The 23,612-nt window shown below is 39.1% G+C and overlaps 1 protein-coding gene across 4 annotated transcripts in view; it reads left to right on the top strand.

The window, feature by feature from the left end:
- Positions 1–13,533: 13,533 nt before the first annotated feature.
- LOC115215027 overlaps positions 13,534–23,612 on the top strand; it is a 106,289-nt gene continuing 96,210 nt past the window's right edge. For 2 of the 4 annotated variants that reach the window (XM_036502432.1, XM_036502435.1), the window contains exon 1: positions 13,534–13,787. In XM_036502432.1, coding sequence (XP_036358325.1) covers positions 13,763–13,787 — 25 coding nt within the window. In that variant the 5' untranslated portion in view covers positions 13,534–13,762. The remainder of the gene's footprint in view (positions 13,788–23,612) is intronic. The other 2 variants (XM_036502441.1, XM_029784160.2) reach the window with 1 other exon arrangement.

The following is a 23,612-nucleotide window of genomic DNA, read 5'->3' as shown; positions in this document are numbered from 1 at the left end:
CTTCATGAACGCAGATCTCCCCCGGGTACTGGCTGACTGAGCCATGAATATAAGCATTGGAGTACATAGTGTCAGACAAAATACAGCTAAGCATTTTGCCCAGCATGCTAACAATTTTGCCAGCTCACCACCTTAATAATAATAAAATAATAATAATATTAATAATAATAATAATAATGATGATGATGATGATGATGATGATGAAAAAAGGCATCAGAAGGGCAATGCATACCCTGCGCACAGATAAATTTTTTCGCAAATTAGTGTAACTTACAATGTGCTGCTTACCCATGCTTTTTAATTGAACTGAATTAAGCTTTGACTAAACTTGCTAATCAGGAAATTTATAAGTTCGATTCTTTTTTTTTTAAGTATCACCATTGTAAGTATTTATACTCCGGAAAAATTCAGAAACAACTCATAAATAAACGAAACCCTCGAATCTATCACTGCACACACACACACATACATACACATACAGTCGCATATGTATGTATGAACCCACATGTATCTATGCACATAGGTAAAACATGATCTATACACAATGCAGATGAGGGTCAAATCATATGAAAAAGGTGAACAAAATGAAATACTCATAAAAAATATTGCATAGAATTTGAGAAATGTTTTGAATGTCCTTCAATGATGGCAGGTGAATCAAACATACTGTAGTTCATTGTAGATTATAAATAACCACTCACTTATTGGGAAATTATAAGTTCGATTTTTTTTTTAAGTATCCCCATTATAGATTTTTATACTCCGGTGAAATTAAGAAATCATCTCGTAAATAAACAAAACCTCCAAATCCATCTCTACAGACACACACACACACACACACACACACAGTCGCACATCTGTGTATATATTTATGTATGTTAGAAGATAATTAAAATAAATTTTCATCATTTTGAGCCACTCGCTCAATGAGTATTTCTGCTAAATTTGGGGAAAATCTGTTGAGCTATTTTCCAGTAATTTTGCAAACACATAGACAAAGACAAGTGATTACAATACTCTGCTTTCGCTTACATACACAGGGTAATAATAATAATAATAATAATAATAATAATGATGATGATGATGATGATGATGATGATGAAAAAAGGCATCAGAAGGGCAATGCATACCCTGCGCACAGATAAATTTTTTCGCAAATTAGTGTAACTTACAATGTGCTGCTTACCCATGCTTTTTAATTGAACTGAATTAAGCTTTGACTAAACTTGCTAATCAGGAAATTTATAAGTTCGATTCTTTTTTTTTTAAGTATCACCATTGTAAGTATTTATACTCCGGAAAAATTCAGAAACAACTCATAAATAAACGAAACCCTCGAATCTATCACTGCACACACACACACATACATACACATACAGTCGCATATGTATGTATGAACCCACATGTATCTATGCACATAGGTAAAACATGATCTATACACAATGCAGATGAGGGTCAAATCATATGAAAAAGGTGAACAAAATGAAATACTCATAAAAAATATTGCATAGAATTTGAGAAATGTTTTGAATGTCCTTCAATGATGGCAGGTGAATCAAACATACTGTAGTTCATTGTAGATTATAAATAACCACTCACTTATTGGGAAATTATAAGTTCGATTTTTTTTTTAAGTATCCCCATTATAGATTTTTATACTCCGGTGAAATTAAGAAATCATCTCGTAAATAAACAAAACCTCCAAATCCATCTCTACAGACACACACACACACACACACACACAGTCGCACATCTGTGTATATATTTATGTATGTTAGAAGATAATTAAAATAAATTTTCATCATTTTGAGCCACTCGCTCAATGAGTATTTCTGCTAAATTTGGGGAAAATCTGTTGAGCTATTTTCCAGTAATTTTGCAAACACATAGACAAAGACAAGTGATTACAATACTCTGCTTTCGCTTACATACACAGGGTAATAATAATAATAATAATAATAATAATTAATTAATTCGTTATTGGCCACAAGGGCTAACAAAAATCAGTTAAAACATAAAGGGACAAAACACAGGACGAAAGTTTCAAAGGGTTTTGTCCGTTTGAAAAAAGTCTGTGTACAAAAGCAGGATAACAGCGAAATATAAGCCATGGGAGCCTAGTCAAAAAAAGGGGGGGGGGTAGAGAGCCCCTTTCTCCTTTTATATTTCCTTTTAATTTTTCACAGGTGTATCCTCAGAATTGATTCGTCATACTGGCCATCCTTGCGACATTCACCCACCTTTCATTAAACTTGCTACCAGACAGCACTTCCCTCTCTACTCTCATCTTCCTTTTCAAGTGAAACTTGAAAAAGTTGATGAGGCCTTGGCCAAAGAGGAAAGTGTCTGACCTTAGCTCTTTCAAACGGGTCCACCATATCACCTCTTTCGCTACAGCAACTAGACAAAGGAAAACTGCCTTGCCCTCCCGGTTAAAGGAAGTCAGCGAGGCAATCCTCACTATGGATTCAGCTGTTAGCCAGATCCGTCCTATATGCAACAGGAGCTGTTCGACATAAACCCATAGTTCAGCAATACTCGGGCACTGGACGAGTGCGTGCAGAATGGTTTCGTTGTCCTGGGCACACCTCGGGCAGGCCTGTCTGCCGGTAGAGTTTATCCCGAACAGGCAGAGCCCCTCGCTGGCACTGCCAGGCAAGGGACCTTTGGAAATTATCCAGCCCGAAAGTTCTCCCGAACAGACTGTTTAGCTCGTTATCATCAACGCCTAGAGTTTCCCCGAGAACGTCATCACACTTTTCTTCTACTAACCCTCTATAGAACGCTAGAGTAGAACCACTACCGATAGCATTGCCCGCTTGGTGGAGGGCAGAGAGAGCTTGACGGCACTCGAGGTGCCAAGCGCCCTTTCTCGGTCTGTGTTTGATCCAAGACTGCAACTCTGTCAAAGAGACGAGCTGTGGAAAGTCGCGTCTGACAAAAGATGACCACACCTGTTCACCGTCTAGGAAACACTTGAGATGCCGTAGCCTAAGCGCATGTCTGCGCATCAGTAACTATGGCATGCCAAGGCCTCCGTTCAGCGGCCATTGACAGCAGATGGATTGCCTGACCAGTGGTACCTGACCCTTCCACAAAGAGTCAAAGAGTAAGCACACCAGCTTGGCCAACCAGCGCTCGGGACAAGGGACGACGGTCAATCGGTAATAGATGGCGGATGCGATGTACGCATTCGCCACCTCCGCTCGACCTTTCAGGGACAGCTTCCTCTCAGCTCATTTCTGGGTGAGATTGGCCACCCTCTTCCCAGTTTTTATGCACCTGGAGGTCTAGACCGAACCAGACCCCGAGTAGCTTAACGGGGCCGTCTGTCCAGTGCCCAACGACACTGTTGGACGGCATGGACTTGCCTCTCCAGGTACCCAGTTGCAAGCCCATGGACTTTTCCGCGTTAATCTTTGCACCTGTCACCGCTTCGTACTCGTTTAGTGTTTCGCCAATCAGGTCAATGTGCCTGTGGCTCGACACCATCACGGTGACGTCGTCGGCATAGGCACACACGCTGTTTCCACCTCCTAGATCGCGCGGGATACCCCTCAAAGCCTCCAACTTGCGCAGTAATGGCTCGAGGACCAGAGCACTCAGAGAGTACAAACCTCGCCAAGTCAACACCGACATCCTTTCGACAATTAGCCAGAGATTTTTAAAATGCGAATATCTGAAATAAACTCGACAGCTCTCACAAATGATAATACTAAAAATGAATCTGATTTTTCTCAAAAATTAAGTAAAAAAAAAAAACAGGAAAAATAATCCAGAATCCTTGTCCGGTACCAGATCGATCCCAAAATCTAATCAGTTTATGCCAGTTATGAGCCCAAACATCCCTGAAAGTTTCATCTGAATCCGTCCAGCAGTTCTTGAGATATCTTGTCCACAGACAAACAAACAAACAAACACAACTGAAACAACACTTCCACCCTAGCAAAGGCAGAGGTAATAATAATGTGTGTGTGTGTGTGTGTGTGTGTGTGGATCATTGAACCTTGGCCATACTGGGGTACTACCTTAAATCGCTTTGTCGATGAAATCAACCCCAGTTCTAATTTTTAAGTCTCGTATTTATTCTATCGGTTCCTCTTTACCAAACCACTAAGTTATGAGTATGTAAACACACCAGCACTAGCTGTCAAGCGCTAAAATATATGCACGTGTGCATATACTATGTAGCGGGCTTAATATGAGATCCTTAAATCACATCGATATGATGTAGCCCACTACTAAATGTAGCGTGTAGATGTAACACTTGAAGGTTCCCATGTCGGAGTCACCAGTAAACATCGAAGAATCAACACCAAGAAGGAAGAAATATTATTTACATACATTTATTCGTTTGCCCAACAGGTAGTTAAAAAGACAGTAGTAATTGTAGTGATAGCGTAGAAAAAGGTTAGCTTATTGGTTAGTAGTTGATAGTGTAGAAAAAAGGTTGTCTGTCAGTAGAGAGTGAAAGAGTAAGGAATGCATGGTGCTAACTAGAAAGGAATAAAAGATAAAGGTGGTATTGTCTTTCTTGTGGCCGAAAGCTTCTGTTCATATGTCGAGCTAAGGGCGAAGGGAAGTGTTGCTCCTGGTCATGGCTGACGCAGAAGAGTGTGTTGCTCCTTGGTCTACCGACACAAAGAGGAAGAGATAGGAAGTGTTCTCTGTTATAAAGACTATGGTCAGTAATGTAGGTCAAACCCTAAACAAAGGACTGACCTTTCCTTGACCAGCACAGGTCCTAGGACATCAAGTGTTTCCACATCAATCATCTGGTGTAGAGAGGATTTCCCGCTCATTTTGACAAGCAACAAGCAAGTGGATTTGGTTTCAAATCTCAAGCTAAATTGCTTCACACATACATACATACATTCTCACATATGTGCGAAGGGCTTCAATATACTTCTTTAATCTACTAAATTCTCTCACGTGGCATCAATTGATCCGACATTTGCACTGTAGAACTGAACCTGAAATCACATGGTTGTGGAGTGAGATTATTAGTCACAGCCATGCCTATCATGTAAATATCTCCTTTAAATTACACCAAGTAAGAAAGAACTTAATGTTATTGATTCCAAATTTTAGCACAAAGCTAGCAATTTTGGGGGAGGGGATAAGTTGATTAGATCGATCCCAGTGCTCGACTAGTACTTGTACTTATTTTATCAACCCCCAAAATGGAAGACAAAGTCAACCTCAACGGAATTTGAACTCAAAATGTAAAGATGGACGAAATGCCACTAAACATTTTGCTCAACATGCTAAAAAAAGATTCTGCCAGCTCATCGCCTTAACTTAGCTCACGATTATTAAAATTAATATAGTAACATCATTGTCAGCACGCTGGGCGAAATGCGTATGTCTTCACATTCTGAGATCAAATTCCACCAAGGTCAACTTTGCTTTTCATCCTTCCGGTGTTGATAAAATAAGGTAATGGTAATGCATTTGTATGATGAAAGAAGAACAGTAATCAAAGTTGTAAAGAAATAGATCCATATTGGATCTTTTCATTTTGAAGGCCAGATTTTCCTAGTTAGCTAAACAATTTGAAACTTCATATACTGGTAGAATGTGTCAAAAGAAAACATTATTGTAAACAAAATTGTAATTCGTAACTTAAACGTAGTTAAATTTTAAGAATTTTAACCAATGAAATCGCAGCATTCGAGCTCAAATTATTTACCTCTTCTTCTGTCTTCTACATGTGCTAGAAATAACAGCTATATCTCTTAAATCGATTAATTTCGTCGACCAATAAAAATATTAACGATATTTTTTTAATATTTTCTTTACTTTTTTTACCGAAAAGGCTTCTCCCATGGTTTTGAAGGGCCAGAAACAACAAAAACAAAACAATAATATGCCTAAATAGGTCTCGAGTTTGCGCGTGGAGTGTGAGTAGTATTGTAAAAATTTGCGAAATATTTTTTCATAAAAGGATGCCCCCAGCTTGTCGGAATCTGTGATATAAATTGGGAAAAAAATTCTCGACACCTGTGCGTAATTGGTACTTAATTTATCGACCCCGAAACGATGAAACATTGACCCCACCCCCTCTTCTGGTTTATTTACCTTTTGTGCAAATTTGTTGCGGTAAGTGGCAAAACACGAACGTGTATTTTTGCTTGTGTGCGTATATGTATATGTCCGTTTGTATGTGTGTGTACGCTTACATATTAATTACTGTGTGTGTGTGTGTGTGTATGTCCGTTTGTATGTGTGTGTACGCTTATATATTAATTACTATGTGCTTGTGCAAATGTGTGTGTGTGTGTGTGTGTGTGATGCGTCTGCTATATTTCTTTATCAATATCGATAACGCAGCAATGCTGGGATTTCATTGGTTAAAATTCGTAAAAATTAAACTACGTTTAAGTTACGAATAACAATTTTGTTTTCAAATTTGTTTACAATAATGTTTTCTTTTGACACATTCTACCAGTATACGAAGTTTCACATTTTTTAGTTAACTAGGAAAATCTGGCCTTCAAAATGAAAAGATCCGAAATATTTATTTACCGTTACTTTAATATATGCCATATCATGATGGGTAGGCTAGTGTAATAGTATAACACAGTTCGTAAAGCATGCAATGTAAAGAAATTTAATTTCGGCCTGTATATGTATGTACACGATCATAGTAGTATATAGAGAGAGATATGGTAATGCTACAGAGAAAAGAAAGTGAGTTAGGGAAAGTGAGAGTGGTGGGACGAAACAACTGCTCGTTGGTGAATTACCATAGTTGTCCCTTTGTGCTTTTTCCTTCAGAGATGGCATTTTGTTCAGCCGGTCAGCCAGACTCAGTTCTCACTAACTGACTTTGGCTTACGTAGTTCTTGTTTTTATAACTATCCAAAACCAGCTCGAAGGATAGACATATTGTTGAGAACAATAAATTTCGTTGGTGGTCTGTTATCTCTATTCTAGCTTTTGGTGGCCGAGAAGAGGTTAGAAGGGTCACGTGGCAACGACATTATTCTGCTTAGCAAAGGCATCTGGCAAATGTGACTTCTGTCACTCACAAAGAAACTAAATGTATTGGGAAAAGTGCTGTTGAATAGTTAAGTGAAATTTGGCTATCGAGGATTGACTCCATCCTATACCTGCATGAAGCCACTACAATAAGTACCAGTTGAGTACTGAGGTCGTTGTAATCGACTTACCCCCACCTCCCTCGAAATTGCTGGCTGCGTACCAAAATTAGAAACCAATATAGCAACATCATAAAATCACCTGCAGAATATTAAGAGAGTTTTCTCTAATTCTGTAACTCTAAGAAAAAATGCAATTCGATATATTGGTGGTGGAGGGGTGTTTTTCTTTACCTCCTTCCTTCAGTTATTGTTTAAGCATTTGATATCCTACTCCACGGGGTCTTTAACTACAGACATAACTATTACAGAACTATGCAATATGTTACTTCAAATGCAGCCCAGCTGTGACCATCCAAGCATTTTTTACTCTGTAAGCTGTGTATCGAAGTTTGTACTATCCAGTGTTTCTTTTCTTTTTTCCATGATGGAAAGATATGATTGAGAGCAGGGCATTTCAACCAGTACATTGAGCTCGGAAGTACTCGTGAAAACATAACAGGAAACATCTCAAAAAGAAATAAAATGAAAATAAGGCTTCACAGACTTCTTAAATTTTGATAGGATCACTACATCCAGGATCCGAAATAAATTGTGTTCCACTTTCTAATATTTCTCCCTGGTACTCTGTTCGAGGTATATTTGTTTGCTACTTCTAGCAGATCGAGTAACTGTATAACGATCACCTGTTTCGGCTGATATGAAATGAAGACAAAGAAATCAAGGTCACATAATTAAACGAAACAATAGGCCGGCCAACCAGCCAACCAACAAACCAGCCAGCTAACCAACAATAAACGAATAAAATTATCTGACGTGTAGGACCCTACTTCAAAGATGATGAACCTTCGACCACATTTAAATCTCAAACCCTTTGCTGATAAAGTCCTTAAAACACAAAGGGGGAAAAAAGAGGATACTCGTTAAAGCTAAAACAGTCAGTTCGGTATAAATTACTTCTGTATAAAATTTTTATATCAAAGATCCTTATTTTTCTCTGCAGAGATGCATTACAATTCAAGTTCTGCCCTTGAAAATTGTCCCTGAGTCTAAAGAGGTTACCACATTTGCTCTACTTAATAGTTCAGCCTGCTAGTTATAACAGTCAAATACTTATTTTCAAAAAAAAAAAAAAAAGGCGGGCAGGAGCGATAATACATTGGATATTGTAGTCGAAGATACAGTTATTTTTTATCGTTTATCAGTACTCAACTGGTACATACATACATAGCCTAGTGGTTGGGGTATTGCACTCACAATCCGGCCCGGGGAGCGCTTTGTGCTCGTGAGCAACTTCATTTCACGTTGTTCTTCAAGTGGGAGAGTGGCAGAATCGGCAGAGATATTTTACGGTATATCTTCCAGCTCTCTACATTCTGAGTTCAAATTCCACTTGTTTGGAGAAGGCAACGTGAAACCACTCCTATATTCATTCCAATTCTAGTTGTGGTACCGAAGTTCCAGTAAGCCACTAAACAGGTTGTATAGAGAGTGATGGAGAAGGTTAACATGCACAAGACGTGCCCAAGGGACGACCACCGCTAGAATGTGTATGTATGTCATTATTCAGTTTATTTCAAGATTTCTTACCAATAGAGAAAGAGTCAGTTTCTAACCCAGATCCAAGGCTCCTTCATTAGAATTTAAACATCAACAACTAGGTAGGTAGGTAGGTAGGTAGGTAGGTAGGTAGGCAGGCAGGCAGGCAGGCAGGCAGGCATGCATGCATGCATGCATGTATACGGGTAGATTTGTATGTTTTGTTTTTATGTATATTTTCTCATGCATATAGTAGCATATCTAGGCATGCTCATATATATTTAAATGATATACTTCTGGAAAGTTTTACGGTTCCAGTGATGGATTGGATCTGTAGTCTTCACATTAGCTTTCTCCTTTCTGGTTTTGAGAAGCCTAATTTTCAAGATTGGTATTTAGGCAGTGTGTTACAAATCCATGGGCCCCAATAATTACAGGTATAAACCTGCACTTGTAATCTGAATAGAAATAATCGGATTGAATACCCGATCGCGTAGTTAAACCATTGGGAGTGAAGGACTCCTAGCCTTTGTCAGAGCATCCTTCTAGGAGAAGGTAACTGGGTTAACTCCGACATAAAACCTGCGGCTCAGTGGTTACCGATGATGTTGACTTGTTCTTCTTTTCGGATTATGGCTGCTGTTGCTTAGTGAGTGGGATTGACTCAGTGCACAGCCTTTCCTCACTTAAAAAAATCTTCTTGCACAGGCATTGCACGATAACAACATTGATTAAGCTTCGTGTAATGGCCATACTCGATAACGAGGGGGCAGCCACCATGTATGTATGTATGTATGTATATATGTATGTGTGTATGTATGTGTGTATGTATGTATGTGTGTATGTATGTATGTATGTATGTATGTCATTATTCATTTTATTTCACGATTTCATGCCATCAGAGAGAGAACCAGTTTCTAACCAAGATCCAAGGTTCCTTCATTGGAATTTCAACATCAACAAGGTATTTTTGTTTGTATGTATGTAGTACAGGACACTTGCCCAAGGCGCCACGCAATGGAACTGAACCCAGGCCCATGTGATTAGAAGCAAATTTCTGCAACAAAACACATTGGAAAAATAACGGTAGTTCGAAATTGATCGTACATACTCAATCTCACTTGAGGTTAAACAGTCACGAACAAACAAACAAATAAAAACTTTTAAAAATGATTAAGTAATGTGACTGTTAGAGCGTATACCCACGTTGTTAATTGGGAAAAGTAGGTTGGTCAATATAGTAACGATTTTCTAAACACAGGCACAAGGTCAGGTAACAGACTGATGAGTTGGCTTATATTTTATTCATTTGACCAACCTACTTTTCCCAATTAACAACGTGGGTATACGCTCTAACAGTCACATTACTTAATCATTTTTTAAAGTTTTTATTTGTTTGTTTGTTCGTGACTGTTTAACCTCAAGTGAGATTGAGTATGTACGATCAATTTCGAACTACCGTTATTTTTCCAATGTGTTTTGTTGCAGAAATTTGCTTCTAATCACATGGGCCTGGGTTCAGTTCCATTGCGTGGCGCCTTGGGCAAGTGTCCTGTACTACATACATACAAACAAAAATACCTTGTTGATGTTGAAATTCCAATGAAGGAACCTTGGATCTTGGTTAGAAACTGGTTCTCTCTCTGATGGCATGAAATCGTGAAATAAAATGAATAATGACATACATACATACATAACCGAATGAAATAGAGTCAATTACTCATTTATTCTTTCACCGTCTGCAAGAGCGACTCTATGGGCCTTCTTTCGGAATAAGTCTCAGACTTCTCAATTATCTTCGTTAGTTTCCGTGAAACATTTCTATGTACGTGTGTGCGTGCTTCTTCTGTTTGACGTGACGAAGTGGAAGAGAAAGCTAATGGGTGTACATGTGTATGTGTGTGCGCGTACTTGTTCTTGTGTGTGAGTGTGTGTGTGTGTGTGCGCGCGAGCATGTTTGGGGTCGCATCGGAAGCAATTGTTAACAGGCACAATTACTTTCATGACATTTGTGCATTGTGGTGCATCGACAATCCTGTCCTACATGGGGGACAGGATATTGTCGTGGAAATTGACAAATCCAAGTTTATACACCAAAAGTACCATCGCGGCCGTTACCGGGAAGGCCAGTAGGTACTTGGAATGGTAGAGCGTGGAACTTTGAAATGTGTTTTAATTCCTGTCCAGGACGCGAAAAAAAATTTTTTTCCCCACGAAGAGTTCCCGGCTCCCGAACTCATTTGCATACAGCTAATCAGAGCTCAACTATCAAACTAATTTATGCGCGTATAAGTGATGGGCGATAAGATGAGGCCACTTGGTTAAGGAATCACCATACTTCTTTTCTCTTTCAATAATGCTTGTTGTTCTTGTTCTTGTTTCAACCATGGCTGTCTCTGCATAGTCATTTGTGTTGTTTACTTTGTAAAACAGTAATGTGGGGGTTGCTAGCTCAGCACCCTCTACCTTCAGTTTTCCCATCCACAACTTTACCATATAGGGCCCTAACAAAATTCGATAATAGGTATAGATGCAAATCTATCTAATTACTTGTCTCCTAAAATCAGGCATAACTTGGCGATCGGTCGACTTACAACACCGTTCTTCGTCTTGAGTTTATTTAGTAGATTGTGTTTTACGAAAGAAATTGGTTGTCTTTAACACGTTCACGAATGTTATGTTGGGCTTTGCGTCTAGGCATAATGTGAGAGATGAACGGTACCTTTCCTTTCACACTTTTCAACAGTCTGCCAGCACCAATGCTGTTTCTGCCACTATCAACCATCTTTTTCCTGGATGCTGCAGTTGGTTGCATACCAATTGTTTGTATACTGACTAGAGATTTTCGGTAATTCAAACTTACCGCTAACCAGTGTATGTGTTCAGTATCGAGGATATTGGCATCTGAATGAGAATACAATACAAGATTCGCATGGTAATCGGAAGTCTCCATTTTGAATACGAACCTTTGTTAACTTGACACGGTCAAGGTGAGCTCTGATTGGCTGTATGCAAATGAGTTCATTACAGGGGTCCTGAACTCTCCTGGGAAAAAAATTTCACGTCCCGAACAGAAGCGCTGCAAGATTGTTATAAGAAATTAATGAACATGTGCTGCCAGGAACTAAGATTGTAACGGGTTGCTGGCAGGAATATAACACTCTGCTAAATCATTCTACTAAGAAATTATAGTGCCAATTTTGTTGACCCCAACGACCCCACAATCCACACGAATACGGTGGAGGGATTGTGGAGTCATGTGAAGAGGTTTAGATGGATGGGTGGTATTCCAACTGTGACTCTGCTCAGAAGGCTGTAATCTGGCTTGGTAGGAACCTGGTAAAGAAATACATGGAACAAAGGTGATAACTTTGAATACGTTTATTGTGGTTACGTGTATATATACATAAGCTGAATGACAGTGGTTGATGGACTTTTATTCATATATCAACATGCATCTGCATGGGTTGTATGTTAGCTGTTAACCCTAATGAGAAGCTCACAAACAGTGATGTGTTAAAGCCAGTGTAGTGTGTTAGTGCTGTGTAGATGCTGTTGACGACGTCGGTTAGAGACATCAGTGGTAGCGACGAAGATGGAGATCGCTGCAATGTGGTCAGTGGTTAGACCTTAGAAGGTCGGGAAGCAACAGACGCTGAGACTAGAAGGAGGTGATCTTTAGTAACTGATGGTAGGCTCAAATGCTCTTTGGAAAAGACTGTCTCGCGTGATTTATTTGGAGGTTGTGATTGGTTGGATTGCATATTGGCGCACAATAGAGAAAGAGACAAATTGTGCCAATACCAACCAATCAGAGTGGTAGACACAACGGAGTCCTAAGATTAGCTGTTACCTGCTACTTTCTTATGTAATATAAGAGAGGAAGCTCACTAGAGTTTGCTACAGAAGAAATATCGTAACATGCATGGCACCTCGGATGCTCTATTTTCTACATATCTATTAGAAATTTGTTGGTGACAATGCAACAATAATATTGCTTTTATGAATTTCATAAAATCCATTAGACAGTATTATACTGCTTAATTTACCATTTCAAACACGATTTTTTTAATGAATTTCATAAAATGCGTTGTATAGTCCCACAGATCTTGCTTAATTTAGCTTTAAAATTAATAGAAATTAATGTCATTTATATTAATAGTAATAGCCAAGCTAACATGGCAGTCCAGGAAAATAGGACGAATGCTGCCGTTGATTAGCTCCAAGAGGCCATTGCCTCTAGCTAGCTATGTGACACACAAACCTGTGTTCATTATAACCTTCGAACAAGTGGTGTTGAATCAGCAAGGGGAAGCTGCTGACCTCCCCTGTTCGAGGGTTATAATGGACATAGGTTTGTGTGTCCCAGAGCTAGAGGTGATGGCCTCTTGGATCTAATCAACGGCAGCATTCGTCCTATTTTCCTGGACTGCCATGTTAGCTTGGCGATAACTATTAATGTCCAGTACCGCTGCCGTAGTCTCCTTTAGAGAGATTTAGAAATATCAATATTTCTATTAATGTCATTTATATTTCTTTCTTTCGCATTTCCATCATCAACAGTAAGTGTTAATTAACATTTCTTCCTTTTCTCCATGCATGTTGCAATATTTCGGCTCTTTGATGCATGTTGCAATATTTCGGCTCTTTCGTGGTTAATACGGCTTTTTCGACGTTGATCTCGTTTTCTTGGAAATTTACGGATTTTACATAAAGAAATGAAGCAAGTAAGAACAATTCACACACATTACATAAAACACGCTCGCACGCACACACACACCACACACACACACACGTATACTCAGTAGCTTCCTCTACTCACATAAATACAGAACACGCTCGCACACTCTCTCTCTCTCTTTCTCTAACACAGATACATACACATTCACATTAGCTTCCTCTCCCACTTCGACACGTCAAAAAGAACAAGCACGCACACACGTACAAAGGAGTGTTTACAGCTGACGAGACATCACGTACTTACGGAAACTAGCTTATTCTGAAAGAGGGCTTTATATGTACGTACATACATATGCATACATACATAACTTAAACACGCACAATAAGCAGGCAGAAGTTTTCAAACTAAATATTTTTTTAAAACCAAAGCCACCGATGACATGTCGATAATTTACCTACAAATCTGTAAGTAAAGAAATCATATCCTCGCAGTTTCTCTTTTTGTATGTTTTTTTCTCCCGTTTCTCTTTACATTTATATGTAAATGGGTATACATATATGAACACATACGCATATGTGTGTGTGTGTGTAATTAAGTCGAAGAAACTTAAAAACATTTTTCTTTAACTTTTAGTTTACTTTTTATTTTATTTTTTTTGTTGCCTGAGTAAAATTCTCCATATGTTTCTCCCGTTCTGTATAATTACATCATGTGTGTGTGTCGGTACATACATTTGCCTGTGTATACCTATGTGTATGTATGTGTGAATATAGGCACATACATATGTCTGTATATATGTGTATCTATATGTGTGTGTGAGTAGTATATCTTATGTGTACAATTAAATGTACAGCTGCTACTGTTAAAAGCTTCACGTAGACTATCAACATCCAATGCGCTTCCAATATAGAGGTTTGCCTATACGTTGCACCCTTGTAGATGTTTGGAATTCTGCATTAGATGTTGTAAGTTCTCTGTAAGATAATACAATAGAGTGTTGTTCCCCTGATGATCCGTTCTGGTTAAGCATCCAATTGCTCTTGGGACATCCATTGCAGGGTTACCAAACAACTTCAATGGGGGACGTATGTAGGAGCAAAGGATACAGACTTGTGTTTATTGCAATTTCCCACCACTCTCTCTCTCCCCCTCTCTTCCACCCCCCATCTCTCTCTCTCTCTCTCTCTCTCTCTATCTATCTATCTATCTATCTAAGTCGTCTAAGAGTCCATAAGTCAGGAAAAAATGCACTCGTATATCTGTCAATAGAGTGGATATATTATCCGAAGTGTACAATATTTTATATCCATTACGGCCGTTCTTCTCAATCGGTTTCGCGCCAGGGATTCAACGGAGTGTTAGGTAACAATCCAATTATATAACTCTGCGGTCATCAGAGGCAACGCAGGGTTGCATAATTGGATTGTTACCTAACATAATTGTTGATCCCTGGCACGAAGCTGATAATATATATATATATAATATATATATATATATAATATATATATATATTGTTCTGACAACGTAATTCCTGGTTTTTCCTGAAGAGAAAGCTGCAATATGGTATCCTTATTTAATCAGAATTTGGAAAATTGTGGCCTTTGAAACATGTGTAGAATGTAATAAAAGGAATTCTGTACAATCTTCGTTCAACTCCATTTCTTCCATTCACTAATTATATATATATATATATATATATTACGGAGATGTACTCGCATAGCAAGTAATTTGATCTGAGATCGTGTGCTGAAACGAAAACAATTGCAGCGTGGAAGGTGTTTATAAGCCATTTAAGAAACACACAAAAGCCGTTCGATTTAATTATACTTAAATGTTGAAGTGAATCGAACGGCTTTTGTGTGTTTCTTAAATGGTTTATAAACACCTTCCACGCTGCAATTGTATATATATATATATATATATATATATATATATATATATATATATATATATACATTATATTTTGTTCAATTTATACTTTATTTGATTTTAGATTAATATTTTTATGATGAATGTTTCTTTGTATGGTATTCACTGAGTAGTTGCTCTTATATATTATATGATTGTAATAACCTTACTGTTCAATATTATATTATTAAAATTTCAGATTAGTATTTTGTATAGTATATGTCTTACAACATGGTTTTGGACGGGTTCTTCATTGACTGAGTTGTGGAGTGGTGGTTCGTCTCTAAATGAGTTATATACATATATTATATATTACGAAATTCGGCCTAATATTATTATACTGAATTTTACCTGTAAATCTGGAATAATAATTTATTATCCAATATACTGCCAGTAAAGCACCTAATAAAGTTAATACATAAATGCTAAGAATTGCGATACAATTAATTCATTTATTGTATTATATGGGCGAAGGTAAAATGTTTTACCTCAAATTCATAATACAAAATATGAAAATGGAAGAATACAACTTAATCAATAATCAACTTATTTTGTATTATGTATATATATATAATTTTCATTTTATCATTTTATCTAGTTTCAGCTCACGAGCTGTGGTCATGCTGGGGCACCGTCATTATATATATATTCTTTTATTCTTTTACTTGTTTCAGTCATTTGACTGCGGCCATGGTGGAGCACCATCTTTAGTCGAGTAAATCGCCCCCAGGACTTATTCTTTGTAAGCCTAGTACTTATTCTATCGACCTCTTTGCCAAACCGCTAAGTTACGGGGACGTAAACACACCAACATCGGTTGTCAAGCGATGGTGGGAGGACAAAGACAGACACATAAACATATACACATACATACACACACACACACACACACACACATATATATATATATATATTTGTATATATACATCGGGCTTCTTTCAGTTTCCGGCTACTTACCACACAGCCGTTTATACCTCGCTCAGAGATTTATTATTGATTGCTTCCACTTTTTTGGAGATCAGTGACTTTTCGTCACTGGAAAAAGTATATATATATTTTTATTGAGAATCATTTTCCATCGCCAACCGGTGGTTGTCACGAGCTGATAACGGGTCAATACCCAGAAACTCATGTACGTTTGTATCACGTCAAGCTGGAGATGGGAACGATGACGTCCCTTTGCAAATACCGATAGGGCACAGGCAGTGTGTCAATAGACAGCTGGAGGAGATGTCTTCTTGGGGCTACAAGCTACAGTAGCTCTTAAGGGTTAGCCACATTCAGGTGGCAAATATACTGCACTATATATATATATATAGGGTGCGATGGGTGAATTATTGCCATTTTATATTTTTAATCTTGCACATGCTCATTGTTTGTTCTTGATTTTGTCGACTACACAGTATAGTAGGGTCAGTTGGGCACCGTCTGTGAGAAAAACTCCATGATGCAATTCACTCTGCCAAAAAATTGAAAACAACATGCTATACATCTTGGCATTTGCGCCGCAAGCGCCAATACAAACAGTTGCTGAAAACACAGAATAACCGTTGGCTTCCTGTGTCCCCAAAACATGTACCGAAGGTGATAAAAATCAAACATCTAGTCAATATCATGGTAGAGTGACCACTAGCGATGGCGACGTTATGCCTATATTCATCTTCCCTCACGGCCTGTAACTTAACACGGATGCCTACATCAAGTGCCTGGAGGAGGTAGTGCTGCTCTGGGTCAAGGCGGTGCCTGCTGGGAGACCCTATTTCTTGCAAAAGGACTCTGCACCATGTCACACAAGCAGGAGAACCCAGTCGTGGCTGTCAAACAATTTCTGCGACCACATCATACCCTAACATCTGCACCAGACTGCACCTACCCCGCCCTTGATTATCATATGTGGGGTGCAGTTGAGTGAGAGACCAACAAAGCCCCTTGTAACACCAAAGATGAACTGAAGGCAAGGATTATGGCAGCATTCACCAATTTAAACAAAGTGACTGTCCAGAAGGGTTGCAAGAAATTCCAAAGTCGTCTGGCGGCTGTAGTTGAAGCCAGTGGCGATTTTATTGAATAAATTTACTCTTTAGTATTTCAAGATACAGTGATATCTCGTAGTACGAGTTTCATTCGTTCCATGACCAAGCTCGTTTTACGATTTACTCGTTTTACACATCCGTTTTCCCAATTGAAACTAACTAAAATATAATTAATCCGTTCCAACACCCCAAAACCACTAAAAAATATTTTTTATGGGTTTTAAAACAAAAAAGATGTAATTACAAGTAAAATGACAATTATAAAAAAAAGTGAATGCAAAAGAAATATGTAAACTGGTTTTATTCTTTTCTACTCTAAGCACAAGGCCCAAAATTTGGGAGGAGAGCGCCAGTTGCTTAGATCGACATCATTCCGCAACTGGTACTTAATTTATCGACCCTGAAAGGATGAAGGGCAAAGTCGAACTCGGCGGAATTTAAACTCAGAACGTAAAGACAGAAGAAATACCGCAAAGCATTTCGCCCAGCTCGCTGCCTTGTAAACTAGTTTTATTAACTGAATTAGCTTAAAGTTGGGACGATTTGTGCACCAGGAAGACAATGTTTGGAAGGAGATTCTCCTGCCATCAAGCCTTCAGGACAGACAATTTCTAGCGTTTTCTCTCTCACTTCGCTTAATTTAGGCTTTTTGGACACACTTACTTCACTTTTTACACTTGCAGGTCATTTCATTAGAAACCTATCAAGAGAAGTCTGCTTTTTCCTGCCTTTCAAAATGCTACGAAAATGTGACAGAAAGGTCACACAGGAGAGCTAAGAAGTAGGGGAGATAACAAAGTAGTAGTGATCCCAAAACGAAGGTGCGCGTGTGTGTAAGAGAGTATGTATGTGCGTGTGAAAGAGGGCTGGTGATCTTGACGTGTGCGTGTGTGTATGTGTAGGTGTGAAAATGCGGGGATGGGAATTGGTCAGTGCTGGTGTGTTGTGATGTGTTATGTGGTACGGTGTAGTTTGGTGTGGTGTGATGATGTTGGGAGGTGAGAGTGGGGAAAGCACGGGTGGGGTGTGGGTTAGGCTGAAGGTTGGGGTAGAGGTGGAGTATGTGGGAAGGCAGAGGGTGGGGAATGTGGGAGAGGGTGACGATGAAGGGGGAAGGGGAAGATGGTATGAGAGAAGAGAGTAGGGGTGAAGAGAAGTAGGAGTTGGAGCAAGGGAGGAAGTAGGAGTGAGTGGAGAGAGGCAAGGGGAGGAGAGTTGAACCCATATGGTGCAAAGGAGCGAAGAGAGAAGATTAATTCCTAATCACGGCACAAACGGGAGTCCGGATGGCCTCTGCAAGGACAATTCGAACACGGACAGGTGTTGCAAAGAGTGACCGGTAGAGTGAAAACGGCGTGAGACCGTGGTGTAATTGCCGAGGCGGATGCCTTGGAGGTGTTCCGCGAACCGGTCAGCCAAGCGGCGTCCCGTTTGTCTGATATACAGAGAGTGGCAGAGAGAGCAGGAGATGCAATAGATGATATTGGTAGAAGTGCAGGTGAAGGAGTCGGTGATGTGATAGGGTCGATGATGGGTACTGGTGAGGAGGGTGGTGTTGGAGAGGTAAGGGCAAGTGCGACAGCGTGGGCGGGAGCAAGGGAACGAGCCAGATTGTGAGGCTGGGTTGGGGAAGAATCTGTGGACCAAGATGTCTCGTAGGTTGTGGGCTCGTTTGAAGGAGGGGAGAGGTCGGGTAGGGAAGATGTGTGAAGTGAAGGGGTCGGACTGGAGATGCCACAAAGCTCGGAGAATGGTGCGTTGGAGAGGTAGGGCGGTGGGGTGGTAGGTGAGGGAAAACGGGAGGCGGGAGACGACGAGCAGGTTCGGGGGGAGAGAGAAGATGCACGGTCCACGGAACGTGCTCTGGTAAGGGCGGTGTGGATAGTGGTGAGGGGATATCCACGTAGGATTGAAGTGGCAAGTTGAGACTGAGTCTCAAAGTCATGGTCGTCACTACAGAGACTGCGTAGACGGAGGAATTGAGAATAGGGCATTGAAAACTTGGTGTGTTTAGGGTGGGAGGAGGAGAAGTTGAAGTATGAGTGTGAGTCTGTGTGTTTGTAGTGGATGGAGGTGGTAAGAGTGGAGTGATGAATACTGACCAAAAATTTCAAGAAAGGAGACAGAGGTGTCAGAGATAGTGCAGGAGAAGTGGAGGGCAGGATGGAAAGATTAGACAAAAGAGAGGAAGGAGTCTAGATGTTCGCAGGAGAGTAAGGTTGCACCGATACAGTCGTCAATATAACGGCTATATAGTTCGGGAGTGGGACCAGTGAAACTTGAGAATATTTGGGCCTCAACATAACCAACGAACAGGTTCCCATAGTTGGGGCCCATTCTCGTTCTCATGGCCACTCCCGAGATCTGCTGGTAGAAATCGCCCGTGAAGGAGAAGCAGTTGAGTGAGAGGACAATTTCGGCCAAATATGCAACAGGATATCCAGAGTTGATGCAGTATGGCCGTTTGAAGCAACTTGAACAATGCAATCATTACATTAATTTAAATGCAGAGTTATCCTCAGCTGCATAAATAAATAATAAATAATATTAGCTTATATATAACAACACCGGAAACTCCACAACTTATAATATACCTTTTAGATTATTATTTTATTATTAGCATGTTCTATCGCCCCAGTATTCCTTTATTAAATTGCCAGTAAATACAAGTGGATAATCTTCATTATTACCACCTAATAAGTAAATATTTAAGTATATGAATAAATATTAAACTAATTCTACGTAATTTTTTTCTCTCTCTATTGTTGCAAATTTGGTATATACTCAATATTATTAAAAAATTTATCATTTTGCTTATAATATTTTCTGTTCCCCTGTATTATAATCATTGGTTTTATTAGAGTCTTGCCCCTTTAATTGGTAATTAACATCTTGATTTAAGATCTTCCTTTACTAAACCTCATTATAACCAGTTACTTTATACTGCTTCAAAATAATCTTGACAAGTTTTATGACTATACCCACTATGATTCTGACATCTCCCTTGTGTCCTTTCCTATCAGACACTGCTCTATTGTCTTAGATTTTGATATACAAAGATTTGATAAACTAGGACTATAAATCAAAACCGACCCCTAAAATCAGTGACAAGCTAGAACCCTAACAAGTTTCTTTTTATTCGTGATGTCTTAGTAGCTTCTAAGCTGAAGTGGAAACAGCATGGACTTTGTCTTCTTACCCACTTAGAAGATTTAAGTAACATTATACATAGGCGCAGGAATGGCTGTGTGGTAAGTAGCTTGCTTACTAACCACATGGTTCCAGGTTCAGTCCCACTGCGTGGCACCTTGGGCAAGTATCTTCTACTATAGCCTCGGGCCGACCAAAGCCTTCTGGGTGGATTTGGCAGACGGAAACTGAAAGAAGCCCGTCGTATACATGTATATATATATATGTGTGTGTATATGTTTGTGTGTCTGTTTGTCCCTCCCAACCCCACCTCAACATCGCTTGACAACCGATGCTGGTGTGTTTACGTCTCCGTAACTAGCGGTTCGGCAAAAGAGACCGATAGAATAAGTACTAGGCTTACAAGGAATAAGTCCTGGGGGCAATTTGCTCGACTAAAGGCGGTGCTCCAACATGGCCGCAGTCAAATGACTGAAATAAGTAAAAGAGTAAAATGTGTCTGACTGATGATTAAATTAACACTATTTACTTATCTATGCAGCTGCGGATAGCTCTGCATTTAAATTGATATAATGATTGCATTGTTCAATTAAATGGAGTCGCTTGAAACGGTTGCACTGCATCACCTCAGGATATCCTGTTGCTTATTTTGATTTTATTCACCTTATTTTTGATATTGTACAGATAATATCGAACTAATTTTTTGTGCCTCAACCTAAGTACCTAATTCATCTAAATCTCAATTATTTTGCTGATATATATATATATATATATATATATATATATATATATATACAGAGGGCTGTTTTTCTCACAGATGGTGCCCTGTGTAGTCGACAAAATCAAAAACAAACAATGCGCATGCACGAAATTAAAAATATAAATGGTGACAATTTAGCCATTGCATCATGTATGTATGTATGTTTGTATGTATGCATGTATGCACACACACACACACACACACAGATATGTACATATATATATATATACATACGCACCAGCCGCGGAGAGCCTATTGTAATGCACCCTTCATTTTGTGGCAGCGTGTGCGTGCAACACATGGGTCGTCTAAGAGACCATAAGTCAGGGAAAAGATGGACTCATATATCTGTCAGTAGAGTGGGTATATTATCCGAAATGTATAGTATTAAATTTCCATCACGGTTGGTCTAACCAATCGGTTTCGCGTAAATTATACAATGGAGTGTCAGGTAAAAATCCGATTATATAACTTTATGCTCATCAGAGTTAGCTGAGAGAGAGAGCGAGATGCGGTATCATTCGTTTGTTTTGACGAATAGAATTCAGTTGTTCGACCACCTGAAAGTACTACTCGTTCAATTAACGTGTAAGTGGTTGTGTATTCCACAGACATGTGTAGCGTCAATGTAATTCTGAGCACAATTTAATCCGACAAAATAGATGACAAGGTTGGATCTTTAAATCACCGGCTCAATACATTCGACAGAATTCCAAGTGTTCCGTCAACCGAATTTCATTCGCAAAGTTTAGGTTAGTGAAACTTGGATTATATCAAGAGAAACTTGCTCATGATGCTAAACAGTAGAATTAAACCAAGGATTCAATGATAGCGTAGCAAACTTTGTAACTTCGCGGCGACGTCTATGCCTTCACACGTACACACAAATACACACACATTCATACTCAAGTGTACACAAACATACATGTAAATACGTACATAAATGTATACATGTATACATATGTAGCGGCACAAACAGCCAGCGCCATATTGGATGAGATCTCACGGCAGCCATTACCATCTCTAAGATTGGAGCCAGACCTCACCTGCATCCATTTACCATGCGCGAGATCACAACAAGGCTCGCGATGGAGAAAACTATATAAACGGGAAACCGATTCAGACCAGCCTCTTTTGGCGCCATTACCCCGCAGCATTGGCTGAACACCAACACTGGCAAAGCTTTCTGCCTTTCTATCTTCAGAGGCAATGCGCCCGCACTATTCGGAGCTTAAGATGGTAGCTGAAAGCAGCACACTTCACCTTTCCTTCAAATAAACCAGTTGTAAATAGCAGTTGTACTTAAAGTCTTTTCTCTTCGCCAGCCGAAAGCCTGAATTACATAAAGAACAAGAAGAATGATGGAAGGAGATGATATTCCTTCGATATCATAAAACTTGCCTTCCATTACTAAACATAATATATATACGTACGTAGGCCCGCGCGCACTCACACACACACACACACACGTATACATATATACGCACATACACACATACATACACATATACGCATGCATGCATACAAACACACATACATATGTATGCATGGACACATACATACATACATACATACATACATACATACATACTACATACATACATACGTACATACAAAATCCTGTTTTCCTTAATTCGAAAGTTAAAGAAAAAACACGCTCAATTAAGAGACCAATATGGTGGAAATAGACCGGATAATTGAACAGTCAGATAATGATAATAATTGTTCCTATTATGGGTTAAATGCGTGAAGTGTTGGGGGAAGATTAGATAAATTTACCACAAAATTTGGTTGGTACTTTTATTTTATCGACTTGGAAGGATGAAAGGCAAAGCCGACCTCAGCCAGACTTGAATTCTGAATGTAAAGATCCGGAAGAAATACTGCAAGTTATTGTGTATAATACTTGAATGATTCTTTCTATTCACCACCCTTAAGAATAACTATAAATGTTTATATTATAAGCACAAGACTTGGAATTTATGGGGAGACTGCTTGTCGATTACAGGAAGAATTTGAGCTCAAATATTTCATCAGTAGTCTGATGAAATACTAAGCATTTTGTTTCTATTTTAAACACAAAGCCTATAATTTTGTAAGGAGGAAGTCAGTAGAAACCATCGTCCTCAGTACTTATTTTATCGATGAAAGGTAAAATTGACCATGGCAGGATTTGAACTAGAAACATTAAGAGAGATGTTGTCCTGAGATCTAGAGACACTATGTCTCTTCAAATCTTTCCTAGTGCTCTTGTGGAGTACACAATGACATTTTTCTGCATGTCGATAATACGTGCTTAAATTTCATTATATTCCGGCCTCTTAGGTAGCAGTTTGGGCGTTGTGAAAAGTGCACATGTTACCAGAGGAACAATTTTCACGCTTGTGTTCCACAATCTCTTCATCACTATGGCTATGTCTTAATATTTTACAAATTTC

The sequence above is a fragment of the Octopus sinensis genome, linkage group LG1, assembly GCF_006345805.1.
Source record: "Octopus sinensis linkage group LG1, ASM634580v1, whole genome shotgun sequence".
Taxonomy (NCBI): Eukaryota; Metazoa; Mollusca; class Cephalopoda; order Octopoda; family Octopodidae; genus Octopus; species Octopus sinensis.
Note: the sequence above shows the minus strand (reverse complement) of the source record. Positions and strands in the feature narration are given on the sequence as shown.